The sequence below is a fragment of the Chanos chanos genome, chromosome 6 (assembly GCF_902362185.1).
Source record: "Chanos chanos chromosome 6, fChaCha1.1, whole genome shotgun sequence".
NCBI lineage: Eukaryota > Metazoa > Chordata > Actinopteri > Gonorynchiformes > Chanidae > Chanos > Chanos chanos.
In genome coordinates, this window is record NC_044500.1 from 38910555 (window position 1) to 38931770 (window position 21216).

Sequence of the window (21216 nt, forward strand, 5' to 3'; positions counted from 1 at the left end):
TATGTTCTGCAAGAATTGGATCATAAGATGGCTGATATTTATGGTTGTTAATGGGTCATTAATCAAAGATTTATTTACCAGATTTTCAGTTAAACATAAAACATATATCTGGAAAAACAGAAAATTGTGCACTTCACTAACCCTAACCCTAACTCATATTGTCTTTTGAGTTGAGTAGCAGCACAAACAGTCATTAAGTACATTTAATCTCCAATTATATAATAACACAGCAGGGAGCAAGGCAGAACAGAGGGTCATTTTAAGATCTCTGAATCAATGACATTGTGTTCAGAATTTGTGGAGCAACACTGATTCGTTCCTTTGACTTTGTCCTGTATGAAGACCATGGTGACCTGATCATTGTATCATCCTGACAGACTGGTTGTTCTGCCCCATTCACTTTATTTTTTCCTGATTATATTTCCTTCTGGAGTAGATTTCGATGGTAGATACCCCGTTTATGTTCTAAGTGTTGGTGTAATTGATCCTGAAATGTGCATGGAGTCTGTAATACTGATTTCTGACGTGTGAATTCATTTGAGTTTTCAAATGTTTACATCCCAGGAATCTCTCAACAGTCATATTGGACTCCTTTGTTAATAATTAGGAAAAAGATTTGGAAAAACATGCCTCTGCATCTTAGGTTTTTTGAGGAAAAAGAAAACCTTCGAGGGTGAGATAAAGAAATGAGACCGCTTACTTCTCCCGAGTCACGACCTTCCACATGTACTTTTTCAACATTGCTATGTTTATTAGTTAATCTGGTTCGTAGACTGGACATCAGAAGGCGTGGTTGACTGAGCAGCAAGCCCGCCCACCTCCGCTGACATTTGAAAAGCATGTATAGCGTCAAATGAAAATGGCACCAGCAGATAGCGTGCCCAATACCACTTCCCCGGATTGAAACAAGGGGCGACATTCATCGGCCAATCATATAGGAGTTCATGTTTTGAAGGGCGGCCCCCTCAGTACTCAACATTTTGCACTCTGTTGTACACAAGGGTTTCACCCGAAGACATGCTCCGCTGTGTCAACACCGTTATAGAGTACGTTGTTATGATGACACAAGAACTTCCATGCACGGATGTATAGGATATGTTTTCTCTTAAATATTAGACTACAGAGCAAGTATGAACACCATATATAACTGTGCAGTGATCTTAATATTTTCGGTGGCATTGTTTGCAGAGTTTAAAGAGAGTCTGGCGTTGAGTGTCCACTCTGCGTCTTTGAAGGACAATAAATATAGAAATAATATTTTGAAGGATTTATCGAACTCTCTAGTACGTGACAGAGTGAAAAGAAGTGCGGGGTCCGGGCAAGATGGATGTAAATCACTGCAGGGACATGAATCCACGTTAAAGAATAACACTCATACGGTAAGTGCTTTACTTGAGCTTTGCTTTTTAAATTTGGATCGATCCAGCTGTGTGTTGATTACGGAATGGCAGAAGTATCAGAAAATTTTAGCATCACCTAAGGGAATAAACAGTGTCTGGTGGTGCATTAATTCTTACTTAATTTGTCCTCCCGCTTTTAATTTCCCAGTAAGGTATTTTAGTGTTTTGCTTTTCAGTGACGGACACATTTAGTGTTTATGTCTTGTCAGTAAAATTACACTTTTTACTATGTGAGTTCATTTTAAAAGTAGGTCAAACGTGCAACATGTACGGAACGTATGATTGGTGGATGGACATAGGGTGAAAGAGGGAAAACATCCGAAAATATCGGCTGGTGTTCATTCCTGGAACTTTGTGTTTGCATTTGGTGGAGTAACTCAACTCCACGCCGTAGTAGGTCATATTTATGCCACAAAAAAGGCTGCAGTCGCTAACTTGAAGTCCACTTTGCTGTTCACAATAACCTGTAATCGCATCTGTCTCACAGAGTTATATTCACGAGAAATGAAGACATTACATGTCATTATGAATTTAACAGATGAAAAGACAAATGCTCCAGGTTCATATACTCAAAGGATTAAACCCAATCAGCTCTTTATCCAGTATTTCTCAACTAAGCCCCAAACTGGCAATAAAAGTTGGCACTAGTGTTCAAGATTTCTTGCTTCGTAACTTGTTGTTTCGACACATGACCCACAGACAAACGGCAAATAATAAATGACTCATCTACAAACTTCTGAGAGGAAGGTACTAAGTCACTTTATATCTGTAAAATAACGCAAATACCTACAATATTCGACTTTTCCGCAAGAACCCGTCTTGGCAGTATATCAAAACATATCCAAGATTTAGTACCTCTCAGCTGGAAGGAACATGTACTGCAGATCACATACAAATGTTCCATTCAGCACAACGAAAAACTGCAGACAAAAAGTCGTAACAGAAGCCACAATCCAGATATCAGTATTGAACATTTAGACCCATACAAACAATTCACCTAGCTTTTATTATTACATGTGTTGGTCAGAAGTTGCATTATCTCCCTACATCCTCGGAGTTCTTAGGTTGGCCTAGCTAATAATTTTTGGCCTACCAATTATGTGTGCATAATGTATGAGGCATTGATACAGGAATCAGGTGACATTGCTTAGCAAGCTGTAGTCTGAGGTCATTCAATAGTTTTGACCCACAGCCAACGCAGTTGAATGCAATGCTGTAAGAAGTCACTGAAATCAGTTTATCTCTTCTGAACTGTGCTCTTATGCTCTCCTCCCCCCTGCCTTGCGTTAATGTAATTATATTAGTTCAACATTCTGCTTGACCTCTTTTTACAGAGGGGTTTCCAGAACACAGGCATTATTGGAGTAGACGATGAACTGAGCCTATGCCAGTGAAACACTTTGAGATGTCAGTCCTGTTTAGAGCAGTGTACTTGCTCATCTGAACACGTTATTGAGTGCAACCCCATCATTACGAAGAAGTGAGGCACATTCATTCATGACTATTCATTTAACAGCAATAGTGTGTGTGTGTGTTAGAACTGAGAATACTGTGAAAATTCTTTTTCTGCCAGTTCTTTGGCTCACACTCCCCTGCTCTCTCTCTCCCTCTCTTTCTCTTTCTCTCTCTCTCCCTCTCTCTCTCTCTCTCTCTCTCTCTCTCTCTCTCTGGGAGAGAGGATCTGTAGTAACACAACAAATTCTTTGAAGGAACAGAATGTAAAATATTTAGGTGGAAAAATACTCAGGGGTATAAGAAAAAGAGTGTTCTATCCCTGTATGGATTCTGTGCCCAGAGGCAAGATAATCTCTTTTGCCTGATGCTTCTATATTATCTAGATAATTATCTGTTCTTCAAAGTTGGTAAATTCTTTAGTTGTGTCTCCCAAAGGACTTACTAGTCCTCCATCAAGGTGCAGAGTTCCAATTATCTGTCATAGTCAAGTGATACTGTTCTGCTGAGAGAGAAGTCTATTTGAAAGTCACAGCATTTATCAATAGTGTGGGCAATAACCGAATCTCTCCATCAACATTTTCTAATACAGTTAAATATAGACTTGTCTTGGGTCGTGTTTGATTTACTTTGGCTCTCTGAATTTATGGCAGCAGAATGTGTTGTTATCCATGCAAAGTGGTAATGAATACAAAAATAGCAGAGAAAGGATAGCTATGGGCTCCAGACTTGTGCAACAGAGCAGTAGGTTGGGTAATATAAAAATGGCTCCTGCTTTTATTTTACCACATGGAATTTACAATTTGTGAGTCAAACTTGCAGCTTTACTGACTTACAATAAAGTCTTTCACCGACTGACTTACTATTAAAAAATGATTACACTTAGTCAAACATACAAACTTGTGAATTAATGGATTTTGGAATAAAGAGTAAAGAGCTGAACGGGCTAACTTTCTAAACATGGCCTCGATGTGTCTTTAATATATACATGTTTGTATGTGTTTTTATAGAGAAAAAAAAATCTAAATTTGTAAGTTCTTCTATGTCTGAATTGGACACTTGAGTTCTTGAATCTGAACCTAGCCAGCAAGGAGTCCTTTATGTGGGTCCAACTAAAACATAAACACAGCTTCATCTGACAAACAACTGGTCTTTTACATACTTCACTGCTTTGCTCCAAAGTGAAAATTATATTTTGAGTTTTCTCTTTTTTTTTTTTTATTCTGAATCCTTTTTTAATTAATTTGCTAGTCACACACCTGTCCAAACACTTTGGCTTAGTTTTGGATTGTCAGTTTCAACCGGATCTGTGTTGGGGTATACGCTTAAGACATCATTTTAACAACTGACAATCGAGCACCCTAATTCACATCCAACAGTTTTTTTTTTTTTTTTATTGCGTGTGCTTGTATATGAAAATATATGAAGTAGTGTGTTATTTCCGATTTGTTCCCTCTGAAATCACTGCTGTGCTTAACCAAGTTCTACCTTAACAGCCCAAACATGAGGCAAAGGTTCAAAGTTTTCCCTGGCCTGGGTTCGAATGTACAGAGAAAACATTTTTTCGTTCTTCCCAACAAGCACAGCCCTGGTCTGTGGCCAGGAATGGAGACCCAAGAAAAGCAGGGGAGTGATATTCCTTCTGGTGTTTGTGTGTTCACTTAAGGAAAGAAGTGAGGAAAGGCAGAGAGAGAGAGGGGGGGAGAGGGTGTGGGAGAGATGTTTAGGTCTCAGCTTTAGCCTCTGTTTTTCGTCACTTCTCTTTCATGAGGCTCAGGGATGAGCAGCAGTGAGTCTATTCAGATGATTTGGAACAGTTTGTCAGTCATGTGATATTTTGCTTATTGTCCATTAGTAGGGGACTTTCAAAGGCCTGTGTGTGTGTCTCCAAGCCCGCCCTGTGCAGCAGTGCGCAGCAGTTCCCGTTTCTAACACCCGAGGTCTGATGTTCAGCTGACTGTCAAGCAAAATAGACTTTTCTAATTGCCCCCAGTCGCTCTTTCCCACCCCCTTCCCCCCCTCCCCCCATTGTATGACTTTCTTTAGCACTGAGCATTGTGGACAGTCTTTTATAGACCCTGTGTTTTTAGTCTTGCTTGGTGCTTTTTTTTTTTTTTTCTTTTAGTCTCCTAGTGAGCGTTTGAAGGAGAGCGCTTGTTCGTTCAAATCTCCTCCTCTTTCGCCTTATGATGCTGTGTTATAAAAAGCTGGTTGGCTGCTTTATGACCATGCTTGGCAAACCCGAGTGGTTGGCCAGAACTGAAATGTCAGTTAATCCTTACTTTCTTTCTAGTTGTTGTTTCAGGGTTGGGAGGATGAGCGAGAGGGAGAGAGAGAGGCAGTTGCTCAAGGAACATTCTGAAAGACTAAAATTTGCTTAAGATTTATTGCAGGTGCTCTGACCAAGTTGCTTGCAACATCCTGGAAGGCATTTGTTTTGTCGGAACGGGCCCTGTCTGGCTGGGCGGCATGAGATGAATGGTTACATTCTGGAAACATGGAAACTTTAGTTCATATTTGTATTATGCATGTCCAGATTTCCATGGATCTGAATGTTCATGTTTTTCAGATATAGAGAGGTTTCCTTGTTTAATGGGCCTAACAGTGCTTTTTTGGGGGGTAGTGTACAGAATATGGGAAAGAGAAACATGTGAACATTGTAAAACTTGAATTGGTGATTTACAGATTATAAACAGCATTGGTTATAAGTGAATCATTGATCCCCGTGAAATGTAGTAGAATCACAGCCGTGTACCGTAGCCTAGATCTAAAGACAGCAGTGAGGCAGATGTCCCCTCAGGCACACAGCTCCATATGTGCAGTAAAATGGCAGGTGAAGCACTCAGGACATGTCTGTCTGTGTCTATGTCTGTGAGCAAAGCCTCTCTAGAGTTCCAGCACCCCCCCCCCCCCAACTAATTTTCTGACTGAATGTATCTTTTGTCGTCTCTCTGTTGTAAGCTGAAATACGGAGGAGGACAAATATACTATGGCAGCCACAAATGTATTAGAGAAGACACTCTCTGGTTTTGTGGGGTTTTTTTTTTTTTTGCATTTTCCATCTGGATTTTGGCCCCTTTCTTTTCCTCTATAAGTTGTAGAAACAAAAATGTGGGACAGAGATACACACACACACACACACACACACACACATTTCAACTCTCACCCAATAATGCATTTCCCAATTTCTTCACTCCGATAATCACAAGCATTCAGCTTTAAATATGAGCGCGCACACACACACACAAAGCATAAGTGATTTAGTATGTTAAAGGGAGGAGATGGAAAGTGAAAAAATTCTCTGCTCCTACATCAAATATGCCTCCTCATAACCCCCCCCCCCAACACACACACACACACACACACACACACCGTTGCCACTTCCAGTTCAACCTCTCTGTCTTTTGACTCTCCTACAGGATCCTTAGCACTGGCAAACAGATAGCCATCTGCCAGTTTGGCAGTATCTGTATCTATAGTTTTTTTTTTTTATCCCCCTCAGAAAATGCTAAATGTTTATATATGCATAGTTTTCACTGTTGTATACAGGAAATAGGCTTTTTATTATCTAAAGCTGCATGGCCCAGAATTTGGAAAGAAGTTCTGTGGAAGACCCCACCCCTTTCAGAGAACTAGCCTCGGCTAGACTTCTTTCCAAGCACCGAGTTATTTACGCTTCATATGAGAGCACAGGAAGTGTGCTCCAGACAACCTGAAAAATCCTCCACTGAGAGAGGATTTGTAACCTACTGATACAAGTGGCACTACCCTGAGACCAAGCCCTAGACAGAAGAAATGGAGCAGGACTTTTCTTACACATATTAAAAAGCACATTTGCTTGAGCTTTTCTAAACAATTAGTGAAGAAATGGATATCTATTTTTTTTTTTTATTACAGTTTCAGTTTGTCCATGGAAACTAAAACAGGTGTAATTTTTTACTGAAGTAATTTCTCATTCCTCAATCTGTGACATATGCTAAAAATATAGTTTATCTTCTATGGCCATGCTAACAGCTGCTCATTATCACTCAGCAAGTTGAGATAAGGACATCCTTGGCCTGTTTAGCGGAAATGTTAAGCTTTTTTTTTTTCTCTCAGACAATCGCGTTCACTCTCCTTGAGCTTGGGTGTTGAATGTTGTACCTTTGCTACTGGAACATTCTGGACTGGAACCCCCCCTGGAAACTGTTTCCAGTCTTCTTCTTCTTCTTTTTTTTTTCCTTTTCCAACAGAGATTCTTTCCTGTATTTTTCCCCCATGGGGCTCCAATAACACACCATGTCAGAGCTTCTAGTTTTACCGCAGAAGTATTCTGAAAACAAACCCCCCATCACACACTCCACACAGAGACAGGAATGAAGATGCCTCTCTGGAGAGTAGTTAAGTCAGATAAGGAGGAGAAATGAGATTTACCACATTCCACATGTGTTTACCACAGCGCTCTCAAGGTTTGGTTCACATTGTTTAGTTTTATGAGTGCCTTTGGTCATACAAATTTGGTTTTGGAAATTCGTTGACTGATATGTTTAATATTCAGTTATAATATGGCAACAGTCACATTCATTCTGTGCTTAATCAGGAATGAATACAGGCTACACTGAATTGAATACATGCGTGTGAGTGGCGTTAAACAGCAGTCTGTTTTTGGTTTTTTGTTTTTTTAACCCTTTGTTTACAGTATGCCTTTAATGACCTGAGTGGTTCGGTGTCTCTGGCCTGGGTTGGTGATGGCACAGGGGTAAGTATCACTATGCTTCTTTTCAACGCTGTGTTTTACCCTCTGGGTTCTGTTATGTGGTGTGATAATGGTTTGACTGCCTGAAACGTCCTGGTTAAAAAATGTTATTTTACAGTTATCTATTAAATACACAACAAGTGTAGGGATAGACAAAAAATTTCAAATTCTTCAAATTTCAAAGTCCTCATGGGAGTCTACCGTGCAGGATTTTTTTTTAAATCACTTGTCCATTACACGTCTATTATCCTGTCGAAGCCGTCGAGGTTCGAAAGCTTGTCTTTGGCTTCAGTCGTTGCCATCTAAGAGAGATGATTTTATATCTTGCTCAGCTTCCCTGGTTAGTGCCACTGGAGCTGACAGCTTTTCTGCCTCTGTGGCTCCATTAGACCTTAGGGCCTCTCTGTCAATGTGTTTAACTCCATGCTCCGAAGCTGAGGTATGTGACCCTTCAGAATAATGTATCAATGACAAACCGGAGAGAGAGCAAGTTTTAGCACCGCTGCCTGCATTTGTTTGAAGCTTTAAATCTCTTTTTGCCATCCCTTTGTTTGTTTTGTAAGCTTGTGTGTAGAGGGACTGAAAAGAAGTGTTAGATCTGAGAGGCTGGTTGCACCGAGTTGCATGGGCAAGTGTCTGTCAGTCTGAATCTCTTTATATGCCTCATTGCCCACCCTGTCCCTTATTTTGACATAGTCTCTCTATCTCTCTCTCTCTCTCTGTCTTTCTCTCTCTCTCCATGTCGTTCTCTCTTTCTCTCATGTACACACACTCACTTTTAAATCCAGTGAACTCCAGTATATAACTCTATATCCAAAGTCCAGTATGACAGGATTTCATTAGATGTATCTTTGTCAGATTTCCTAACAGCCTTTTTTTCTGCTGAAGAATTTATTTGCCTGTATTAGGCACTTTGCCAAGTTATTAAAAATATTATGAATGCCTTCATGATTTTCTCATTTAAGAAGTACTGTCATTTCTGTGGTAAAAATGGATAACTTTCCTCACAACACAAATTGTGATTATCCTTGATAGAAAACATTTGTTCAGAGAGTGAGGAGCTAGTTAAAATTTACACTCTACCAGATGCCTTGTTATTAAGACACAGTGCTCTGCACAGGTCTTGCTTGTCCTGACCACCTTTCAGGTGCCATTCTTTATGATTCGCCTTGGCCAGTCCAAACTCTACAGAAGGTAAGAACATCTCTGAAAATGTATGCCTGTTTATGGATAAAAATGTGATGGTAGCTTTCCACAGTATTTTAATAGCTTTCATTCCATCAATACATAGGCGGTTATTACATGGTTGTTTGAAAGGAATTGTTATGCTTTGGAGTTCCAGATCAGTGGGTTTCGTCCATTCATTTTTGGTCAGTTAATTTCTAGCAGATAATGTGCTGTATTGAATACAAAGCGCAAGACATTTGTATGGCAATTATTGCAGTACTACTCCTGAATTTTAATTCATTTTTCTCCCTCTCACCCTTATGGTCAGTGAAGACTATGGGAAGTCATTTCAGGACATTACAGATCTTATCAACAACACCTTCATCCAGAGTGAGTTTGGCATTGCTATTGGCCCAGAGAATTCTGGAAAGGTGGGTGTGAAATAAAATACAAGTTTGTTGTACTGACTTTCTCAGGCTAATTTTGATTGTTCAGCAGATGGATTCATAATACATTCAAATACAGTTCAAATATTTCTTGTAATATACTAAATAAATTAAATGTTAATTAGTCAGTCTTAGTAATATGAAGTGGTCATGAGACAGTCATGAGTTGTGAATTGCATTAGACTCTTATTGTGAAGATTTGACAGACCAAGACCCAATCGCAGACCTACTGCGTAAAATTAGATTTATTCAAAAAATCAGAAGGCAATCTCAAAAACAGTGTCCAGTCCAAAGTCTAATCCAGAAATCCAGAGAGCAAACCAATCCATATCGTTAGGCAAAAGATAGGTCAAAAACAAGGTACAAACAAGATCAAAGCCAGTGGTCCACAGGGCAGCCAAATCCAAAACATTAGGCAAAAAAACAGGTCGAGGTAAACACGGTCAAACTTTCAAATCACAGAGGGCAACACTCACACAGACAGGCAGAAAGAACAGTCGCAATCTGAGAAAGAACAGCTACAAACACAGGACATAAATGCACAGAACAGTTAACAGCAGAGACAGACTATCAGAGGAAACAAACCAGGTAATAATAGGGATCAGGTGGGGGGCGGGGACAGGAGTACACAGGGACAAACAGAAGCACATGGCAAAACCAAAACACAAACAAAAGCACAAGGCATGAAATACACAGGATGGCCAGTAGGGCGGCCAAAATCCGCCGTCCTGGCAGAAGTACTGACGCTTATAGTGTTCATTGTATTGTGAGCACGTGCTGAGTGTGACATTTACACTACATCTGCCTCGCAGGTCATCCTCACGGGAGATTTGTCCGACGGGAGGGGGTCCCGAATATTTCGCTCACAGGATTTTGGGAAAAGCTTTACCGTAACTGACCTGCCTTTTCACCCGTACATGCAGATCACATACAATCCCAGAGACAGCAACATCCTCATGGTTATCAGTGTCACGGTGAGCCAGTGGTTTCCACCCACAATATCATGGGATTGGAACCTGTATGTGAACTTTGCTTTTCAATACTGGTTTTAAACGACACACTGTAACATGCAGAGCGATGGTTTCGGAGTGCTGAACTTCTTTTACCTCTGTCGTAGTATGACATCTTGTATCTTTTTTCGTAGTATGAAATCTTGTGTCTCTTTCGTAGTATGACTTCTCTTCTCTCTATCGTAGTATGACTTGTGGCTATCAGAGGACTTTGGGGCCGGTTGGAAGAAGATTCACGAGAATGTTTGCCTGGTGAGATGGTATGGGGCATTTTCATCTTTACAGGCTGGTTAGCTGAGAGCTAGTATCGGCTCAGATATTTGGCTTAGGGCAAGCTGTCAATTTATTTTAAGAATAAATGGTTGGAGGGTGATGTAAATGTAACAGGTGTGTTTAAGTGGAAGTGGGTGGGTGAGGAGGTTGAGAATTGGTGAGTCTGAAGTCTTTCTATCACATTCTGTCTGTCAGATGAGTGCAGGGCCTTGAAAGACTGCATGTTCTTAAGTTTCAACATTTTTACCGTTGTTATTTCAGCTGGCTTGCCGTCACTGTAAATATACCGGAGTCCAGTTTGAATCCAGAAATAAAAGTTCAGTTCAGGCCAAAGATATGTTCTGCTAAACTGAGGTTTAGTTTTGATTTAACTATTTTAAATGACTTGTAAGACATTATGTGGCTACATTTCGTTTTATTAACCGACAGAAAACAGTATCTTGGTATGAAGTCAGATAAGTCTGGTAAAATCGAATGGGAATATGTTGTGTTTCAGCTTCAAATTAAATCTAAGATTTCATTTATGGCACCATAATTTTAAAATCTCTTGTGTCTTTCTGTCTCAATGCAGGGGCATTGATAACACGCTTTTCTTCACCACAAACTCCAATGGATCCTGCAGTGAGTGACATGTCAACAGTGTTTCTAAAATTGTCAAGCCCTTGAAATGTTGCTAAAAAAATGAAATGTTGAAATATTTTAAATACTTTTTTTCTCTTGCAGGTAACCGGGGAGCGCTGGACTTAAAGAAGACTTCGGACTATGGCAAAACATTTAAGACTATTGGAACCCGAATCTATTCGTTTGGACTCAGTGGACGCTTTGTTTTTGCCTCAGTCATGACAGGCAAGGTGGGAATAGTATACACTATGTCTGTGTGTGTCCAGGGGTGTCTCTGTGTGTCTGAGGGTGTAATTATATAAAAGTTAGTAAACGTCTCAGAAAAACGGATGATCCGCGTCTTTATTTTGAGCAGATGTGTTTGTGTCTTACATATAATTGGTCTGAATTTTTTCCAGGGCTCAATGAGGATGATTCATGTGTCAGTGGATCAGGGTGAAGTCTGGAACATGGCTCAGCTCCCCAAAGTTGGACACGAGCAGTTCTACTCTATTTTAGCAGCCAATGATGACATGGTGTTCATGCACGTAGACGAACCCGGAGGTCAGTCCTTTCTCTGGTTCTTTTTACTTTTTAAATCTGCGTGATAACATAGCCATGGCTTGGGATAGAAACTGTGTATTTGGACAGCAGCAGTCTCGCGTCGTCATGGTTCTGGAGCTGTGATGTAGTTCTCTAGCTACATTTATCATATTGTGCAGCTATCATGAGTCAATGGTCATTTCGTCCTTGCAATGTTTTCAGTTCGGTAATCGTTCTTTCTTGGGTGTCACTGAAAGGCATCGACCGAGTTTGACCTCATCATACCTCAAGTATTCTCTCTAAACTGGCTGCCATAGCTCCTGTATACCGCTCACATACTTAATTCAAGAAGAAATGAAATATTTTACCATTCATATACATAAACAAATTGTAAGGAAAATGCACGATATGCATCAGTGACAAAAAAGTGCTCAGTGGTCTGGGCAGCTTGTCCTTGAATGTCTGAAATATGCTTAGCTGTTTGTTCGTAAGCCTCCATAGTTATTTGAGGAGCACCACAGATTTGAGAGAAATTGCAGGGTAGGCTTGCATGGAACTGATGACCTCTGCACTGCTCTTCTCATGCCTCATGTCTCGTTCTGTACTTTGCAGATTCTGGCATTGGCACGATCTACGTTTCGGACGATCGAGGCATAGTTTTCTCGAAATCGTTGGAACGGCACCTTTACACCACGACTGGAGGCGAGACGGATTTCACCAATGTGACATCACTCAGAGGTGTCTACATGACCAGCGTTATTTCTGAGGGTAAGTCCGCATGAGGTCAGCGAGTAACAATAAGACGACAATAACGGCAGCAATAAGAGTAACAGCATCGACTCCCGTTGTCATAGTCACACGGGGAGACATAGACAGAGCAAATCGCATTCCGAACCCACTCAGTACTGTAAACCTACGGATGTTGGCACGCTCTGGTAATTCAGAGGTAAAAGGAAATGCACTGGTGAGGTAATGTCTCGTTCAGACTCAGACTCATGTAGTTCTGGATTAGGTCTGTTTGTGTCTAGAACCCTAGGTAAGCAAAAGCATTTCCGTGACACCGTGTCTAATTTTCATGTCAAATATCTGCTTGTGTAGATGGTTCTGTGCAAACAGTGGTGACCTTTGACCAGGGTGGGAAATGGAGGGCCCTGCAGAAACCGTGGAATGGGGCGTGTGACTCCACAGCAGCAAACCCCAACTCGGTAAGAGGCCCCAGCGTCCAAAAACGTTTAAATATTGATTGTCTCTGGGTTTGTTTATCTGCGAGTCAGATCCTTCAGTGCAGTTTGTTATGGCATATGCACTCGACTTTTTCTTTTAATTGGCATTTGGCGCTCACACCGTGTCTGCTATAGCAATAGAAAAATAAATATTGTCAAGGTTTTTTATAGAACAATTATTTTGACTGCTTTTAAGGCCTTGATTTTAATACAAAGTATCCTTGTGTAAGACCGACGGCCTTCAATGTGATGTTATCAGACAGTTTCTTTGTGGGTGTTTTTTTCTCTTGCCTTTTTGCATACTGAGAAGAGTTGTTTATGTGTTTCCACAGTGTAATCTGCACATTCATGCCTCCTACAGTACCTCTATGAAACTCAATGTTCCCATGCTGCCTCTCTCTGAGCCCAATGCTGTTGGACTCATCCTGGCACATGGTGAGAATCTAATCTGGTTTAAAGTAGGGTTTGCTGAACACTCTCCTAAAAGATTTGAGATTTTTTGCACTCTCATATCCTTTGTGTTTTAATCTGCCATTTGTTCTTCAGTGGCACCGACAGCTTAGCAAATTTGATTCTTTCAGATCACGAAACTCAATTTAGGCTCTCCAAATCCTCTTTTGAAAATGTTAATGGATTTGTGTGGTTTTAAAGCGATGCAAGCGTGTAACGAACCCAGGGCCACACAGAACTCTGAATGAAAGTGTCAGTTGTCAGTTTCTGTGTAGTGGGTCCATGTCTGCCCGCTTCCGTGTCATCCTCCGCTCTGTCCTTGCGTTCCGTCGGCAGGCAGCGTGGGGGATGCCGTGTCGGTCATGTCACCGGACGTCTACGTGTCGGACGATGGGGGCTACTCGTGGTCACGGGCACTGAAGGGACCCCATCATTACGCTATCCTGGACTCAGGAGGCCTGCTAGTTGCTGTAGAGCATAACCCCACCCAGCCCATCTCTCAGATCAAGTGAGATATTAGTATTCACTATCTATCTGTCTGTCTGTCTGTCTGTTCATCTATCTATCTATCTATCTATCTATCTATCTATCTATCTATCTATCTATCTATCTATCTATCTATCTATCTATCTATCTATCTATCTATCATATTTGTTTATGTTTATATATTTTTTTAGTTATATCTTCATTATTGGAATTAATGTGAGGGGAGGAGGAGCAGTGTCTCCTGGATGTGCTGTTTTAGTTTGAAGTATGTTACAGTGTAATGGAGGATGTAATAAGTAAGTGCAAAACATTGATTTTTAAAAGTGATAAACACATAGCTTGGCAGTTGTTATGTGAATGTGAAAGCACAATCCATCTTCTCTAAAAGGTTTTTGGTGGTTGAATTACTTTAAAGGAGCACTTTGTTCTCCTGGATGAGCTATCTCAGGTATAGATCATGATTATTGACATAATCAATAAATCCAATCATCAGATTAATGCTTTTTCTGGATTTGGTTGTTGCAGTTTGAAGTGTACTTACTGACCTCATTGACATTTCCATAATCTGTGTGTATTTTCAGATGTAGTCCTTAGTTGGTGTTAAAACTGCAGTAATATTTGTGTTTGATGTTTCAACATGAACAGGTTCTCGACAGATGAAGGGCAGTGTTGGCACGTTTTTAACTTCACCAAAGAGCCACTGTACTTCACTGGCCTGGCGTCTGAACCAGGAGCCCGCTCTATGAATGTCAGTCTGTGGGGCTACACCGAATCCATGCTCGGCCAGTATTGGGTCTCTGTTACCATTGACTTCCGCCAGCTGCTCTCCAGAGACTGTGAGTGAATGGCGTATATACCACAGTGTTGTAATGTTTGTTTTATATCGCTGCTCAATATCAAATGTGTCCACAGGTGAAGAGAGTGACTATGTTCAGTGGCTGGCTCACTCCGATGACATCAGCAAACCCACTGACGGGTGCATCCTGGGGTACAAGGAGAAGTTCTTGAGACTGCGCAAGGACTCTGTGTGTTGGAACGGTCGGGATTACATTGTCACCAAGCAGCCAACACCCTGTCCGTGTACTCTTGACGACTTTCAATGGTGTGAACACCTCCCCAATCTATTCTGACTAACTTTCTGTACAGGTTACTTATATTTCGTTAATTAGAAACACAGCTGGAATTGTTCATTGTTGCACTTTACCCATTAACCCAGAAAAGTTGGAATGCAACTCTGACCTATACTCTTAATCATGCCTCGGTTATAGTTTACAATTTTGTGAATTTATTTACTGCTTTTATCCAGACTAATTTACAAGAAGTGCATTCATGTTCAGTAAAAAGAACTAACACTGTCTCCCCTGAGCATAAAACCTTCCATTGAGAAAAGTCAGTAATAATTTGTGCATATTTTCTTTTTATGTAAGTGCTGAACAACTTACAGGTCAGTTAGCCTCTAAACGCGGTATAACCCAAGGTATAACCCAACCTCTGGTTTCACACACAGTGACTTTGGATATTACCGTGCAGAGAACAGCTCAGAGTGTGTGGAGGAGCCAGACCTGAAGGGTCATGTTCTTGAGTTTTGTTTGCATGGGCGGAAAGAACAGCTTCAAACAAGCGGGTAAAGCGACACTCCTTTTTTCCTTCACCATAATGCTTCTATTCCGTGAAAGTTTTTTTTGCTTAAAGAAGTTTTCTCGCGTTTCAGGTCATCGATTCTCACACGTAATTATTAGTTTATAGGCCTGCTGCTCTCACTACTAGCATGTACGACTTAATATAGGAGGTGTATCAGTGTGTGTCGTGTGTCAGTGACACCCACTGCCGTTTGTTATGCTGTGGGCCTTTCTGTGTTTGATCTTAGTTACCGGAAGATTCCAGGTGACCGTTGTGAGGGAGGAACTATGCCAGAGAGGAAGGAGATAGACCTGAGCAGGAACTGCGTTAGTAACTTGATGAGACCTGAACTGCTCGTAAGTACAAGCAAAACATTAACTCTTTTTCCGCTTCTCAGTGTCGGCTATTATTGCTGTCTGTTCTGTATTTCACCAAGATTTAGTGTATCGGTATGAAACAACTGTTGACACATCCAAGTGTCATAATTCTGCTGTAAAGCTCTCCCAAAAATTCTCTGTGTGTTTATTCTTAGCACTGTCTTATCTGTTGTTTCTCACTGTGTGTGTGTGTGTGTTTTTTGTAGTCACTCTCCCACTCTTCTTTCTCTTTTCTGTCTCCCACCATTCATTTCACAGACAGAAGCCAATTCTATGAGTTCAGCATCGATAATAGCTGTGGTTATCACTGTGCTCCTGGTCAGTGCTGTCACAGGGGTTCTACTCATCAAGAAATATGTGTGTGGAGGGAGGTGAGCACATCCCTCTTTAACTGAGATTCATAACAATTAATTACAAGTGTCTTCATGATGTATTTGAATAAGCGTTTAGTACTGACACAGGATTTGCGTTTGCTGCGTAAGTTGATTCTCTGGCTCCCTGTGGCAGATTCTTGGTACACAGATACTCTGTGCTGCAGCAGCATGCAGAGGCTAACGGTATAGAGGGAGTGGACGAGCTGGACCAACATGCCACCGAATGTAGCAAGATACAATACCACGATGATTCAGATGAGGTAAAATGAAATAAATAAATAAAAACATAGCACAAGCTTTTCATGCTCTCTGGAGTTCGTCGGCAGTTCCAGTACTTTTGCGAAATTTTTCCTTACCCTCTTTCTTTTGTATTTTGGCTTGTAAATGCAGGACCTCCTGGAGTGAGAGAGAAGGAGTCATGGGAGACCAGAGGTTTCACTGTAGGACGCCTCCCCCATGCAGACGTGGCTTCTTCGGCGCTGTGTATGCTTGTTCACCCTCACCGCAGTGCTACTGCTACCACCTGCAGGTCTTCCCCTCCCCAGCCACCTCAGCCCTGACAGCTCACGGACGGATTCTCATGCCTACATAACTTCACCGAATCTCTGGGACACGAATGACATGACCGGTTTTCAACAGGACGGGAGCATTAAGGAATGACGGCGTTTTCGCATCTAATCTAAACCTAACGTGTTGGAACACCTCTTTTCTGTCTTTGGCTGTTTGTAATTATGATAGGGTTATTTTTTCTAATTTTCCGTTAGTATTATTTCATTTGTTACACAGCTGGTGATTTAATGCACATTCTGATTGGTGGCTTTATCATGTTAACACAGCTCAAGTAGTGTAAACAGAGTGATATCACCAGAAGGGCTTAGCACATCAGTATATAGTCTACACAACTATAGTGTCATACCACAGTGTAAAAGGCACCACTCTCCTGATGAGAGGAAGGTCAAATTGACAGCACCAAAACTGACCCTTAATGAAAGTTATGTTGGCTTTTTAGGTGGCAAACAAACTAGCAATTGTCTTAATTTCAATGTACATAACACTAGATGAAAATGCTCTTAAATTTAGCCATTACTATCAGATTTTAAACAGTTATAACTTGGGGTGTACATCTGGCTTCACCAAAGCACTTTTTTCTGTTTTTCGTGACACTTTGCATTTTTGATTAAGAGGATTGTCCACTCAGAGCAATTCCAGATTAAGGGTTACTGAAATCAAAGCAGTCCATTTGTAATACAGTTCTAAGTGAGTTGACTTGCAGTTTCATATAATTGAGTGATGATAGGACATTTTTCTTTGAATGGTCAATAATCTAATAATACTGAACCCTTTACCTACCACGGTAATATCGTAATATTAGATATTACGTACAAGTCTAGGTTCTTTAGACCAAGACGTAACTCCTCAGGTTGGTTGTTCCTGAGTATCCTGTTTATCTGGCAGATAGCTAATAGCTCCATATCCTTTTGTGTTGAAAGACCAGACAATCTAATAGATCTGATAATATACTAATACAGTGATATAAGCTTGTTTTGTTCAATACCAGAGGTACTATTTAGGCTACTTATGGCACATATGTGGGCTGATCTGGATGGTTGCTTATCGACTAGACTGGACTGGACTGGAATGACTTCTCAAAATCAGCTTTTAATCATTCATTTACCAAACAACTTTTTCCGCCATAGTAAATTTGAATGTGGCTTGGTCGAAGAAACTTTTTGAAGTCACATGATCTTAACATGAGATGTAAATAATGAAAATTTGAGACCACCTTCATGTTGCTATGTTTGAGTTCTTGAATTTAATTTACTTTGGAAACAGTTCTAAGCGAAGGTCCAGTTCAATTTTTCAGCAATTACATATTTATTTATTTCCCCTCAAATGTTACCATAAAGCTCACTCAGGCACTGTAGACATACTACAAGCATTCATTTTTTGAAAGGATGAAAAGAATTTTGGTTCTCTTTTTCATTAAGCTGGCAGATTACTTTTGGGGTTAATTTTCTTCGACAGTGAAACAAAGTGTTGTTTTTAGTAGAAGTAGTTTGCATTACTTTGAATGTATCCTGGATCAAAGAAAATACATGATTGGATGGAAATCTACATTTTTCTTAATGTTACTATGCATTGCAGTATTTACAATGATAATAGCCACAGCTCAGTGCAATAGCCTGCAGTCTATGTAACAGAAGTAGTTTATAAAAACAGTTCCTGGTTCACAAGCAACAGTGACTATCCAATTTGTTGTACTCTTTGGAAACAGATGTTGAAGCACATGTCTGTGTCATTATGTTCTTAAGATTTAGCACTGAATTGCTTCCATTACAAAATGTATATTAATAGCTCTTCAACTCGAAAACCTTATATGACATGCAACATAGTACCAATGTACCAATAGTACCAATGTTGCTTCTACTCAAACCAAGTACAACTGCAGATGTGGCTTATTTAACAAGACAGTGTAGTTTTAGTCTTTACCTGGAGATTGAACATTGTCACTCATGGAATCTTCTTGGGTTAATAGTGCTTGATTACTGAAAAGTTGCCATCAAAGATAAGCTAATTCAAAATTAAGAGACTGATGAAGATGTGAATACAGTTCATGTTATGTACACCTACAAAAATACATTACTCAGGGGTCAGACATTCCAGCATATGATGAAAAAGATGTTTCAACTTCTGTTGTGAGAGTTTGCAAAGCGTCTTAAATAAAGACATGTAATCATTTTCAGTGTTGTGAAAAGCTTTTCTGTTTAGAAAGTGTAGACGATGTTCAGATGAAAGACATGGACAACAATACATGTAGACAGATGCTGAGATATATGCAAGTTTATTGATCCAACATAATACAATTAATAACTAAGTCAGTGATATGGAGAATGAATGAGTTTGAGAATGTCTTCCTTTTTTCACCATGAAATGCACCTGGGAGGGTGCTATAGTATGAATTGTATTTCTCAGTTAGCTGGGCAATGCTGTCCAATAGGAATGCTCCTATCTCAACACCCGTTGGCATAATGTCAGCTAATCTTACTACATGAGAAATCCTGCTTCATAGTAAAATTTCAAAGTCAAACAGAGGGGGCAAATCTTAGCTATTGTAAATAGTAGAATTGGTCATTTATTACTTTGCAGTGAAGGACTTGACACAGTGTGGTAATTTCTCATGCTGTTTGAAAGGCTGTAAATAAGATTGATTTCAAACTTTATTTTGGACTATTTTTGTCTTTTGAAACAATTTTGTTTGCAAATGACTTATTGGTACTCCACCATTCTCATCTATAAATAAAAGTGAAAAATAGAACTCTTGATTTTTTTTTTTAATTTATTTATATTTCAAATGTATCAAATTACACAATGCAGATTAAACCCAATATATGCTGGAGCATGCATGGAGCACCCTAAAAAAATGAGATGGAATCCGTGCCATTCAAGCAATAAAAGCAAATGCACATTCATATCAAGAAGAGATGGCTCTGCAAAAAGAGTAATTATGCAGTTATTAAGCAGTAACACATACATACACTACAAAAGCCAAGGTATCTTTTTGTGAACCTAGTAGGTAAATCTCTTGCATTTAGTGCATTTATTGGTTACATTTAAGCAAATGAGATTCGTGTTTTATATGGATAACACTGGGTAATTGTTATACCATTAAAAGTTATAAGTAAAGCATTTGCTTAGCAAAGTCAAAAGCTTCATATTTAAGACTAAGCACTTATCAACATGTTCATACATACAAAATATATTATACTTTTCAACTCCTTTGGTTACTTGTCTGCGTGCTGTTAATTCTTTGGGTAAATACTGTTCAAAAGAAGGGGGTGCTACGTAGTGTTTCTCCCTGGAGACGTGCCTGAACTGCTATGAAAAGCGCATGCGTTTTCTGGCCAGATCAAACGGGAGGGGCAAAATAGCGTGCTCTTATTTGTTGGTGGTTGTTTTTACATTCGCCATTTTGTCCGTACTCCGAGAGCTTTGTGATTGGGTTTGAGTGTCGGTATTGGAGCCAATCAGAGGGGTAACGGGCGGCCTAAGGAACGGTGAGTGAGCGCGGCTCGAAGGGGACGGGATTCGGTAGCTGGGGATTGGTGTCTCACTGACCAACCAAATGACTAAAACCAGAACATAAACAGGAATTAACCTATTTCAGTCATTGTGGAAGACTGCACAGGCAGTGATGGCTTGAATATCAAATAACACAACTCCACAACCATCATCTAAAAAATATATTGCACGTGAAATAATGTCGTTCATTGTTATCACGGCGTTCAAGAGGCCTACTTAATCGGCTAGCTTCTAGCATTAAGGCATAACCACTAGAAATCAACCGTTTTGTGTCATGTTAGCTTGTAGGGATCCATTGTCTGTTTGCTTAATTTGTTGGTTGGTTATAACTAAGCATACGGATTTTGGCGGCTACTGTACAAATGAGGTGAATCTAAACTAAATTATCGCCCTGGCTAGCTTTTAAGCTAGCATATGTTGTCGCTAAAGTGGGTAACCCAGCTAGAGTACCAAATACACCGGGACAAAGGAAGTGGTTGACGCGATTAGAAAGGAGAGTGAGCTACCTGAGAAACGCTAAAAAAATTCTCAGCCCAAAGTAATCCCGCAAATAGCTATACGGCAGTTACCGTGCTACATTATTTTGTTTCTCGTGCTTCCCCGAGAAACCCTTGAGTGAATCTGATATTGCATTAATTAATAATCCCGAATATGTATTAATTATTCGACTTTCAGTGTTTCACGTTCTTTCTAAGTCTTGCAAACTCAACACAACGCTAAGTTTGTGACAAAGTTGATAAATATTACAAGATTGTGTGTAATTTATCAGTTTAGTTTTTTTTTTAAAGGACTGTATATGCAGTGTCCGTTCTATGTTTGACCAGGATGATTACTCATTCATCAACTAAAGCTTTTCTTTTGGCGGTAAAGCTAACATGTTTGTAAATGTCCCTAAAACAAAACCTGCTTAACGTATATATAATTACATAACAGGTAAAAGATAGACATGAGGCTCTCTGTCACGATGCACATACAAATAA

The 21216-nt window shown here is 40.0% G+C and overlaps 1 protein-coding gene across 1 annotated transcript; it reads left to right on the forward strand.

Annotated features, from left to right (window-relative positions):
* Nucleotides 1–1026: 1026 nt before the first annotated feature.
* On the forward strand, nucleotides 1027–19461 carry sort1a (sortilin 1a). Its single transcript, XM_030777342.1, has 20 exons — nucleotides 1027–1379; nucleotides 7531–7590; nucleotides 8708–8781; nucleotides 9083–9185; nucleotides 10013–10174; nucleotides 10397–10470; nucleotides 11055–11104; nucleotides 11207–11334; nucleotides 11503–11647; nucleotides 12239–12394; nucleotides 12725–12831; nucleotides 13182–13284; nucleotides 13636–13807; nucleotides 14431–14621; nucleotides 14698–14887; nucleotides 15293–15409; nucleotides 15653–15761; nucleotides 16041–16153; nucleotides 16290–16416; nucleotides 16547–19461. The coding sequence occupies exons 1-20, from the start codon at nucleotides 1131–1133 to the stop codon at nucleotides 16559–16561; spliced, it is 2445 nt and encodes an 814-aa protein (XP_030633202.1). The 5' UTR covers nucleotides 1027–1130; the 3' UTR covers nucleotides 16562–19461.
* Nucleotides 19462–21216: the final 1755 nt, after the last annotated feature.

What these genes read in the sequence shown, in the direction of transcription:
- sort1a (XM_030777342.1), top strand. Translation starts at nt 1,131, where the DNA reads ATGAACACCATATATAACTGTGCAGTGATCTTAATATTTTCGGTGGCA. An exon ending in GCACGTAGACGAACCCGGAG is followed by an intron (nt 11,648 to 12,238) that starts GTCAGTCCTTTC and finishes TGTACTTTGCAG; the next exon opens with ATTCTGGCATTGGCACGATC. An exon ending in CAGCAGCAAACCCCAACTCG is followed by an intron (nt 12,832 to 13,181) that starts GTAAGAGGCCCC and finishes GTGTTTCCACAG; the next exon opens with TGTAATCTGCACATTCATGC.